This window comes from Misgurnus anguillicaudatus, chromosome 8 (assembly GCF_027580225.2).
Source record: "Misgurnus anguillicaudatus chromosome 8, ASM2758022v2, whole genome shotgun sequence".
Lineage (NCBI taxonomy): Eukaryota > Metazoa > Chordata > Actinopteri > Cypriniformes > Cobitidae > Misgurnus > Misgurnus anguillicaudatus.
This window is the reverse complement of record NC_073344.2, coordinates 5,021,304-5,033,727: the sequence shown is the minus strand read 5'-3', so window position 1 is coordinate 5,033,727 and position 12,424 is coordinate 5,021,304. Positions and strand designations below refer to the sequence as shown.

The window sequence follows — 12,424 nt, the reverse complement described above, 5'->3', positions numbered from 1 at the left end:
CTCAAAGCAGAACAATGAGCTCATGAATTGAAGTGATCAGAAGCAAGGAACGGAGTAGACATGGCAACTGGAGATCAATAAGAATGACATTTAAGTGGAGCTAAATGGAGAACAGTCTGCACACTTGTTTTAAAGAGAAAAGTACAGGCAGTCTGAGCAAGAGATTAAGATTGAAGCAGAAAAAAATGACTATGATGGAAAGAAATTAATAAATAAAATAGAAAAAAGAAAGAAAGAAAGTGGTTTTGGTTTAAAGCTCGCCTTTCTCCCTACAGCACTCTGGGGTGGTTTTCAGTAGCGTTTTATTTATAATTGAATGTAATGTGGGGAGATAAAGTCAGCCCAATACGGCCTGCCTCTCCTAAGCACTTCACGCCGCATTACATTTTATTCATCAAATTAGTTTTACTTGAGCTGGTGTCCCCTGAGCCAGCTTTAAAAGGTTTGGATAAAAGGACTACATTAATTTCTACCACTAATCGGTTACACAAGAGCTGTACTCCCCTCCCCACGTTAAATAAAGTCCTCCTTACATCCCATTTCCATTCACATAATCCCTCCATACAAAAATCAAGAGAAGAAAAGACTCTGGCCTCCTTCCCCTCTGATACCATTTGCTAAATCCTGCTGCACCATAGGTATTATCACCCTGTAAAAAACTGCTAATGCGGTTGAGAAAATGACTCATCGTCGCAGATTTTACTTCTTTGTTCGTTTTAGGCGTGAGACGTCATACTGAGGATGGGAAAAAGTATAGAAATGAATAAGATCCAAAAGCCTTTGAGTGAAATAATAGCATATATACAAAAATCTATGATTTGAAGATATTGATTGTACCTACACAACACTGTTTGGTACCATATGAAGAACCTTTCTGTTTCACAAAGGTTCTTTGTAGTGGAAAGGTTGGTAGGTTCTTTAGATTATAAAATGTAAGAATGAAGTGGTTCTTTGGGAACATTTCACTGAATGGTTCTTTGTGTAACCAAAAATGGTTATTCTATGGCATCGCTGTAAAAAAACATTAAAGCATCTTTTTTTAAAGAGTGTAACTACAGTTGTGGACAAAAATACTGGCACCTTTGGTAAATACCATAGACCGTAAAAAAAATATGGATGTAGTGTCCGTGACGTCACCTATTGGTTTGTGAAGATCGTTTTTGAAGCTTAAAGCTATACAGACCAAAAACACCTTTTGTACCAGGCTATAAATATTATTTTGTACTGTAAAGTTGGGCATTTTTAAAGGACAAGTTCGGTATTTTACACTTAAAGCCCTGTTTTCAGATTGTTTATGATGAAATAGAACGGTTTTGACTGAAATTTGGACATATGCGGCTGCCCCGAGAATTTTCGGGTGTTTGTGTTTCACCTCCCACCTTTACAATGGGTTTAATGGCGCACCGGAACAATCCTTCCTAAAATGCATTAAACTTTTGTTTACAAAGACGTGAAACTCACCGAGTGGTCAGGGGTGTTCACTGGTATGCTCACACAAAAATCGCTGCAAAATACGCACAGGTTTACCAACAGGTTTTATCGTAGTTTTTGCCAACTCCATTGACTTGTATTAGATGTGCTGTGAGGTACGGTATTACTCCGCCACCGGGAACTTTGTTTCTATTCTTGCAATTGGCAATGGCGGATTAGCGCCACCACCTGGGCTGGAGTGTCTATTATTCAAGCTCTAAGTGGAAGAATGTACGGGTGTGAGGCGTTTGGAAAAAAAGGTCACAAGTTAACAACGAATGCTAAAACAGCTGTTGGAAAGCATCTTTTGCAGCGATTTTTCTATCAGTGAACACCCCTGACCACTCGGTGAGTTTCACCTCTTTGTAAACGAAAGTTTAATGCATTTTAGGAAGGATTGTTCCAGTGCACCATTAAACCCATTGTAGAGGTGTGAGGTGAAACACAAACACCTGAAAATTCTCAGGACAGCCGCATATGTCGAAATTTCGGTCAAAACCGTTCTATTTCACCATAAACAATCTGAAAACAGGGCTTTAAGTGTAAAATACCGAACTTGTCTTTTAACATGGTGGTCTATGGGAATTGACTCCCTTTTGGAGCCAGCCTCAAGCGGCCAGTCGATAAATTGCAGTTTAAGTCACTTCCGTATTGGCTTCATCATAGAGATCGGAAGGTTGCCCCTCGGTAAATACACGTTGGCAACAATTATTGCCCCCTTCACCCCCGTAATGTAATACTCTTTGCTACCCTTATTTGCAAGGATAACAGCTCTCTTTCTATAAATGTCTAATGAGGTTGAAGAATGGGAAGTGATCTTAAATTATTCCATCATACAAATTTTCTCCAGACCCTTTAAATGTTAGTGCTCTCTCCTCTTCAGTTCACTTTAATAATTTTCTATATGGTTCAGGTCAATAAACTGTAGGGGTGGCACGGTTCACAAAACCCTCGGTTCGGTTCGTATCACGGTTTTATGGTCACGGTTCTCGGTTCAGTACGGTTCTCGTTGTTATTTTTTCTTTTAATTTTTTAACACTCCAGAAATGGATTATCTTATTAATGTCTTAATTATCCATATTTTAGGATAACAGTATTAAAAAGTTATATCATGTAATAATGCACAAACTGAATTTGACTTTAAGCACATTATTAGGACCATCTCTGAGGAAAGCCAGGTGAGATTTTGATACAGCAAGAGGGAAGACATGTTTTTTATTTATTTGGCAAAAAAATAGACTGTGTATTGCCATCTACATGAACTTGTGTGCCTTTTTAGCACACAAAGATAACTTGCATTTATCAAACTGCTAACTTCAGTGTAGCTCTAAGATTTATCACAGAGAGGCTGCTTAAATATATGTGGACGAGAGAGAAACATAACGTTTACACCTGTAGTATTGAAATCCGTCTCTTTTGTTCACTTTTGACCACTTTTGTCATGATTACTTTGAGGGGCAATTTATGAAATAAGATTGCGCAACTTTCACACGCTAGCAAAATGAAACTACGCGGAAATCAGCCGCTTTCGTTTTATCAACAAAAGGCTAAAAATAGCGCTGTTCACCGTATGTTCCCAGCAGAAGTCAGAAAAGACGTAAAACAATTGTGTTCAGTACCTCAGATTAGATAAATGGGCTGTCGCGTGTGGCTGTTCGAACACATTCAACCCATAGAATGCAGTTCTATCTATTGTTTTATTTCCGCTGTCATCATAGGTAACATGAAATAAAAAAAAAATCCACACACGAAACTTATACGATGCTGGCGCATCCTCCAACTCCGGGCAGACTTCATTCCCACTTGCCATTTCAACACGTAACATGACCTGCAGCACTCACTCTCCGCACCAGTCACCTCTTCTTTTTTTGTTTCATATGGCCACAGAACCCAGTCCGGTTTAAAGTCCCAGTAGCTACAGCAAAGAAATATGCTGGAGTTTGTTGTTGCATGCAAGCAAAAGATTTGTTTTTTAAACTGTCCCAAACTACTCTTTTAAAGCTTTCGGACCCCAAGATTAAACTGATTTCTGAAGTTCTCCATATGTGATCTTTGAAGAGTCTTTGGCCACTCAAATTATTCCTCAAGCTGATCATTCTTTGCAATATCTCCAGTCAATTCAAACGTTTTCATAATTGCCCTGATTATGGAAATAGATTTTTTATGGTTTTAACTATTTCCTTTAAAGGGGACAGAGAATGAAAAACCATTTTTACCTTGTCTTTGTTGAATAATGGTAGTCTACCCGCATTCACAAACATACAAAAAGTGCTAAACATGCTAAACATCTCAGTCTCATAGAAATTCCTCTTTTAGAAATGTCAGCCAGAAAACAGCCCAATCTGAAAAACTGATGCTTATGACATCACAGGCATCTAACTGCCCCTCCACTTTAAAATAATTGGCTACATTTTCAAGTGGCAGCAAAGTCAGCCAATCAGTAATGAGATTGCAAGTTAAGCCAGTAGAGGGAGCCAAATAGGTGCAAAACCACTTGTTAAAAATCTCCCACCCTAATAGAGCTATCTGAGAGAGGTTTTTAGGAAGCTTCTAAGGCATTACAGACCCAAACAAAAAAAAAAATTGTCTACATGTCACATCACAGAACAAGGATAAATACTCCGTTCAATCATTCTATGTCACCTTTAAGAACTACACAGATCCAAATATCATCTATCAGTAAATCCACACACATTGTACTCTTGACATTCGCTCTGCTCTCTGTTGTGGCTGTAGCCTGGGTTTCCCCATGCTGCATTGCGTGCAAAATTATTTACAAGTCTAGCATGGAAACTATGGACCAGTTTTGCCCTTGAAAGAGGGAACCAATCACAGAACGGGGAGGGGGCAGCAAGACGATGACGACGACTATGCGACACACCGAAGCAGTTTTGTTTATCCAACACGGCAGCAGACACAAAGTTACTTTTCGATGCAGCCTTAGATAGTGTTCTAAGTAGTTTTAAACGCAAGTTTATTAAAAAAAGAGCAACTTTAACAATTTTATATCCAAGAAGGATGTTTGGATATGGCAAGACATGATAGCCACGGAGTTTTATAGGAGCAACCTGCTAGGTATCATCGTCAACGAAGTACAATGAACTTATAAATGGTAAGTGGTATTTATTTATATCATATTGTCATTATGCCTCTCCTGTGGTTGTCACAGTGCCACTAAACTGTGTTGCTTTTCAATAACAATATACAGCTACCGGTTTAGTTGCATAGCTTTCAGCTGTGTGCACGCCTACCCGAGAAAAGTTGTTTACGTTTGAATTCATGTCGCTCTACATACGTCATGGTATTATTGAAACGATTGGCTATGAGCTATAGCGCCCAATTCTTAGCGCCCAATAAACGGCTCTGGGCATTTGTAAACCACGCCTCAAATATGAGAAAATGAGAAAATAATTTTGTTTGTAAAAACAAAATAAAAATTTGGGAGTGAACTAGTCAAAGTCCTGACCTCAATCCTTTTGAGATGCTATGGCATGATCTTGATAAGGTGGTTCATGAAAACCCTCCAATGTGGCTGAATTACATTGAAATTTGCAGATTGAATTCTGCAAAGATGAGTGGGCCAAAAATCCTTCACAGCGCTGTAACAGACTCATTGCAAGTTATCGCAAACGCTTCATTGCAATTGTTGTGCTTTAAGTATGTTTGGTGACTTATTTTTATCATACAACCTTATGTCAGAGTAAAGTGGGTGAAAACAAAAGACTTACAAAAGAAGGTTACAAGATTATCAAATGCTTTTGAATACTACATTACTAATGAAATCTCCAAGCAGTTGCCATCCAGCCAAACCAAGTACCGCTGGCTTTTCCTTGTGTTTACTCACAGTTACCACCTCAATTATCCTGAAATCATCTACCCACAATGCTCTCAATGAAGCAGAACATGAACCCATTTCTCACTCCTGACAAGCCCTGTTTGCACCTGCCAGCTGTCATCTATAGATCACCTCTCCTCACACTGTGTCCTTCCTCAGACTTTCCTCCTATCATGCAATTGAGCGTGACATGCGAAGGGTGGAGAGGAATTTTAACTGATGAGCCGAACTGGCAGTATATCAGCGGAGAAACTAAAAAAGAAGTTCTGAAAGACTTTGACTGCACAAGACTGCTGGCAACAGCCTGTAAAATAATGATAAGTGGTGCGTGGAGATATTCTTTTGTGTTTGTGTTTTTGTTTCTGAAGTTCACATTTCAGCAGAAAATCAAATACAGGTACAAGATGAGAAACTGATGACGAACGAATATGGTTCAGGGCAATTTTGTTGCATGCGTGTGGCCTTTTCAATACCGAATAAACAGACCCTAAAGGTGTTACTCTCGTCAGGAGGGAGTGTTGTGGAAAGCAGAAGGCACCGTGGCAGATGCGGTCAATGTAGTTGAGTGGAACTCTTTGGATCTGCTCACAGCTGAGCATGACAAAGTCGTACTTGCAGATAAGGAGGGTGTTTTCTGTGATGAGGACCACACGTTCTTTCTCATTGTTCCAATGATCTATCCTACACAGTAAAAGAGGGAGGGGTTAGAAATAAATTAGGTATTTATTGTCCATGCGCACACTCCATCATTTTAACACAGGAGAGAATTGACAAAATAAATGTGTTACAAAAGGTTCTTTACAGCGATGCCATAGAAGAACCCACTTTTGGTTCCACTAAGAACCATTCAGTCTGAGGTTCTTAAATGAACGATTTTTGTCTTACCTTTTTAAAATCTTAAGGAGCTTTATACACTACAAAAAATATTTTAGCAACAGCCAAATTGGTTCTTATATTCATTCTGCACCTTTATTAAGAGTGTACACAGAATATATGAATCACTTCATGCTTGGCATAGTAAACATTGCAATAATTTTCCATTTCGCATCTGTAAATAGGGAAAAATGGCAACAACCCGTTAACCATTTTAGACTGATTTTATTTATCAGAGACAAGTTCTGCCAGTTTAGGTAAACCTTTACTGACAGACATGTTGTGCTACATTAAGAGCCTGCTCTCATTCACCATGAGACTGCAGGGCTGGAGAAAAGGAACTATGATCCAAAATTATTTATTGATTTTCACCACTAAATTGAGTTACAATTTAATCTTTAAGAATACTGTGAGGTACATTTAGGAAAGCTTTTAAAGTATGTGTTTATTTCAGTTATTCAGTGTTATCTTCATAAATTGCCATAGCAGAATACACAGCAAGTAGCTCTGCTCTGGCCTATACACGGCAAAATAATGGTCAAAATGGTATCCAGAATAGTTCCTAGCTGTCAATGGTGCAGAGTTAATTTTAGTACCTCAGTGCTACATACTGTATTGGTACCAAAGAGTGCATATTAGTATTTAATATATTTTGGTACCAAATGTGTACATATCTCTGTAATATAATGGTACATATAGCCCTAGCTACACTCCAAAAAACGAATGTGTTAAAAACAACACATCCTTTTTTTAGATTGTAGGAAGCATTTGGACTATTTTTGTCTGAAAGTGTAAAACACATGAACAAAAACTACATGTATATCATACAAATACTTGTATTATTCTTGCAATGTTTTTTTGTTGTTGTGAAAAATGTGTAGGGTCTTCTTTGTACAGATACAAGTTCATTTCAACTTGTCGGTCATACAGTAGACTGTCTATAAGCACGTTGGTCTAAATTATGTAGGATTAGATATTCTAAAAGCTTCTGAATTCCGGCAGTTGCCTTTGGCATTCTTAACATTTGCATTCCCTTATTTTCCGATCCTGAATCTTATGTCAAAACAAAAAGATGCACTCGGAAAACTGATGCATAAGCCACCATTTTAAATTAGGTTTTTTTACCCTCTGAAACCGTTTTTACCCAAATGGTTTCAGAGAAGTGCTGCCATGTATGGAGAAGAGAGCTCCAGGGCATAAAGGGGACATTTCTCAAACTTCCTTCCTTTAACTGCTTCTTATCAGAGACAAGATACACACAAGGCTTGTATCCAATGTGCATATCTATCTGGCACACCAGTGATATTTTGAGCTAAAACTTCACAGATACATTCTGGGCACACCTGAGACTTATATTATATCTTGTAAAAATTGAGATAATAGGTGCCCTTTAAATGAGGGACCACTAACATCAGCGGCTAGGGCCGGGACACCAGGTAAAATATTCAGAACAATAATCTCAGTCTGGTAAGACTGATGCAAAACAAAATTAGATATAACAAAACTAATCACTTCACCCATGCATACTGCATCTAAACTTTGTTGTTATGAATTTTATTTCTTATGACTCTCGAATCTAAAGCAAGCAAAGGCAAATCATAAGCAAAGACTATGGCAATAGGGTATGCAGTCGCAAAATATGATAAGTCATTGTCTGTTTTTCTAAGAAAAGAAACACAGACCAGAGAGCACTGACTCTAGCACCAAATTGAGCACAATTTAGTTTTGAAAAGGAGTTTTCCTAAGTTATCCTAAGCTTAACTAATATGTTATCTTTCAGACAGTTATATAATAAAAAAAAAAAACTTACTCAGCCATAAGCCAAACACTCTGGACAACACCATCTTCTAAGGGGTCCACCAGAGCTTTAAGCTCTTCAATGGCATGGTCCAAAGTACCAGGCTAACATGTAAAGAAAGAGCACAAAAATTCATATTAATTACATTACACTTAGTCTCACCTTTAGGAGTCAATAAGTGCCTATTGTGATGCAAAATTCATTGCATAATTACAAAATGTTTTTGTGCTTGTGTACTGTAAATCTGCCTGATCGGTTGGTTTACATGTGCTTCTTAGTAGTTAGGTCACATGACAACTTTGTTACATTACATACGCCAGGTTAAACAGGTCTACATGCACACCATGATCCAGTTAAGTCTGAAATTCTGGTTAGGGCATGTTCACATGCCCCATACAGTTACTGTATTTCTGTGCACATGGCTGTATATTATGTGCACGTCTTTATGAACCAAGACATACAAATTCTTTTCTTGCTGTTGCAATCTACCCCATCTTGCCTTTTATGTGGCAATTTACAAAACTGACGGGTGATGTAAGCTACGATAAAAACCCGCAAGTATTTTTTATTGGTTTTAATGTTCAGAAAGGAAAGAATCTGAAATGTGGGTGTGTGACACTGATAAATTCACAATATTAATATCCAAATCACAATATTCTTGCAGACTTATGCATGTACACAAAGTCAAAGTGTGTTTTGTTGTAATTTAATTGCGTTCATCTTATTTAATTGTAGAAAATGTATACACACTAAAAATGGCTGGGTTATTTTTAACCCATGTTGCGTAAATATCAGACAGAACACACCACTGGTTTTTAACCTAATGCTGGGATGTTTAACTTTCCAATATTTACCTATTATGGGCTAAAAATAACCCAGCCATTTTTAGTGTGTATTAAACAACTTCCAGACAACAATAACTGCACAATATTCAATATATTAGATTTATTCTTAGCCCTGTCATGCCATTGCACATGGAAGTTGTGTGAGATAATGTGCGTCTTGAAACAATCGATGTGGGTGTTCTGCATTTTTAGGTGAAATGAAATGACTTATGACATTCATGCATGTACTCATGGTGGGTTTGGCAACTTGGTTGTTCCTCACAACAAATAAAGAGCCAGAGATGCCACAGATTTACACAATTCACAATGCAGTACACATTAGTGCTGATAAACCTGTATATGCAATTGTATATCAGAAAAGATGAAAACAATGGCTTTGAGGAATGAAGTGATTTCATTTAACTACGTTCACGTGAACACCAAATTAGGTTTCTGGGCTGGCCAACAGACACTATTTGCTAATCAAATATCCACAGGTAAACTGGAGAAGTAGAAAGCAGGAAGGCAGCCATTGGCGATCTCTGCAGGCAGGTGAAAATTATATGTTTGACTCACTATTGGCTTACATGTCAACAAGCCGCACTCATTGCTATAATTGTTTGCTCAATGGGTGAGTGAGCACATTTATATTTACAAAAGGTGCTGCTGCGTGCAGTCTTTTGTTCTGCGAAGCCAACATGGTATGCTATTCTAATGCAACTTATGTCTCCTAATAATGACTAACAAATTACACCATCATAACATAATACAGTCATTTTCAAACTGTTCCCAGGGGACCCACTGTCTCTCTTATCTAACATACCTGATCAGCTCATTAAGGGAGAGATCCGTGAACAGAACTGGGTGTGTCAATACATATGCAGAGCTGTGGGTCCCCTGGGACAAGATTGAAAACCACTGATCTATTAGACATTAAAAAGTTAAGACATTACCCTAAGGACAAAAAATCTCTTCATTTTAAACTGATCCACAGTTGATGCCCATTTAGCTTTAACCACAGCTGTACGTTGGGAGGTGTTGGTTTCATCTTTGGCCTCTGGAGGAGGTGCATTGGGCTTATCTGTTTCTGCAGGACATTCTTGTTGAGGAGGATTGATGTCTGGTTGGGGAGATTCTGGAGCCTTCAGCTCCAAGTCCACAGCCTTAAATGACTGTTCGCCTCCTTCTGACATTGTGGACTGCAAAGATCATATAAAATGTACAGTTTTACATTAAAACAAAATAAAAACGCTCTATAATAAAAACATTAGTTACAGTTTAAATAAAAATAATGGGACGTTTCGAATATATGTTAATAATTGATCCCAATGTACAGTACATTTTTGTCACGTAAACAAACACGCGATGACGACTGCCATACTATTGATACGTTTTTAGAACGACAAAATAATTTCGTTTAAAAGTTAGTTTACACAGTTTTAAAGTTATCAGCCATAATTGTTGTTTTAATTGATTTAAGGAATTAAAATAAAGGATCTTACCTGCTGTTGCGGGAGTTACGTTTACAGTAGCAACTTGTTTTTACAAGGCGGTTTGAGTCGCGTCAGGTGCATCAGGAACTTCCTGCTTCCGTGATGCTGAGAGGTTGCAACTGAAAAGATGGGCGTTGAAAAGAAAGCGAAACCTCCCTGTGAATGTGAATGACTGTTTCACAGTAACCGCAACTACCTGCTGATATACTGAGGCAACCGATGACGTTTTTACGTTAAGTCTAAACTAATCTCAGTATCTGATTCGTATAGCTTAAATAAACAGACTTTGGTAATATAATTTTTCGCTTTAATTTTTCATCTTTAAAACCATTAATTCAACTTGCCCGAGCCACCAGACAATGAAATAAAGCTTGATTATTTTTTTCTAATAATCTAGCATTTAGGGTACCTAAATCTTTTGTTCAGGTTACTGTTCTCCACTGTGGCTACTGCAGATTGCTTTCCAAAAATACCCGTTCGTGCAACACCCTAAAATATTCAACCAAACAGTAATTTGAGTGGGATGTTTAGGCAATGCTTTCTTTAGATGTGTCATTTTTTCCCATTCAGGTGTCATTTTTCATTTCTGCTAATCGTTTTTGACGTGACACGCTTGGACACACACGTTCTTTAGTGGGTTTGAGATAGCTATTCAATGGTTTGGTGATTAAAAACGGGAGGGGGACTTTAACAATCTTTCTCAAAAGCATAAGAGAGAGAGAGAGAGAGAGAGAGAGAGAGAGAGAGAGAGAGAGAGAGAGAGAGACTTTGTTGTTTCACACCCCCACACAACACAATGAAAATCTATTTTCAGATGAATCATAAGAGTAAATACACTTTAGCATTCATCACAGAGCGGCTTATATGTGGTCTTTAGCATTCAGCTGAATTCAAGTTTAAATTCCTTTGTCACCATTAGCTTGAAAACTAAATATTGTGTCAATAATGAACTTATTATTCAAATAGCCTATAAATGTTGTTGGCTTTCTAGGAAGAAGACCGATACCGTGTTCTTCCCCTTTTCTTCTGCGAAAAGTTTTGTGGTCCACAGATTAAACTGCACCTGTCTGTTGTATTACAAATCCAGACTGCAAAAAACCTGGGTCACTGAGAACAAAGCTGTTCTCAATAAATAAACATACATAAACAAAAGCCTTACTTTACAATATGTGATACTTGATGTTTGAACAGCTAAGCCAAGCAATAAATCATACTTGTTTTGGTCAAGTAAATACAGTAACAGTGATAGCATATTGAGGAACTTGAGGGAACGTGACGCTTCATTCTGCTCTGTCAAACATTATAAATTCAGCCCAGTTGGAAGGAACAGGCTTAGTGCAACCGAATAATAATCTCTACAAAAACACTGAAGCATGCATTACCATCTGCTCGACACAGTTGTTAATTTAACCACCATCACAGCATCATTAGTTACACTGAAGTTGTTTGCATATAGGCAAATTTTAGAGCAGAAAACAATCTACTTATATTCTTCTTTTATGCCCTTAACAACTTGTTTAATTACATAACCTCTTTATGTGTCATTTATCTGTACTCTACATGAATTCCCCTTAGTGTACATTATACAATATGCTTAGACCTTACTGCGTAGCAAAAGTAAATAATGATCCTGTGTTTTCAATGCACTCATTAGAGATGTCATTCTCCATATGCATTTATGCATATTCATGTTTATACTGTGAAGCTGAAATAAACTTTAGTACAGTGCATCTGATCAGGAGATGATGACCAACAATGTACATGGAGTGAAAGAGCTGCATGCATCATTTTGTTTTACTGTATTTGATTACAATGAAATGCAGTACAATTAAAGACGTGCACGAGTGAGTAATAGGTTGTTGAGGAAAAGTAACCCTTATCAATGGCTGGATGGCGTCCAACCACATCATCATGCGCAGTGTCACATTTTTCTTTGATGAATTGCAATCCTTAATCGGTAAAGTCTCTTATATGCTTTCTTGTAAAATATACATTTTTGCTTAAAGACAGATACATTTACTTGATAAGTTGCTGTAAATTGCATACATTGTTGAGACTTCAGACCATATATTTTACATTCTGTTAATTTTCCATACACTTTTGGGATTTTTTTTTCCTGTTTTAAACCTAT

The 12,424-nt window shown here is 37.6% G+C and overlaps 1 protein-coding gene across 1 annotated transcript in view; it reads right to left on the bottom strand.

Annotated features, from left to right (window-relative positions):
• tprg1 (tumor protein p63 regulated 1) overlaps positions 1–10,526 on the bottom strand; it is a 29,377-nt gene extending 18,851 nt beyond the window's left edge. Inside the window, exons 1-4 of the mRNA XM_055213823.2 lie at positions 10,303–10,526; positions 9,754–9,999; positions 7,989–8,080; positions 5,810–5,986 (exon numbers count right to left, since the gene is read on the bottom strand). Of these exons, the coding sequence (XP_055069798.1) occupies positions 5,810–5,986; positions 7,989–8,080; positions 9,754–9,993 (509 nt within the window). The 5' untranslated portion in view covers positions 9,994–9,999; positions 10,303–10,526. The remainder of the gene's footprint in view (positions 1–5,809; positions 5,987–7,988; positions 8,081–9,753; positions 10,000–10,302) is intronic.
• Positions 10,527–12,424: the final 1,898 nt, after the last annotated feature.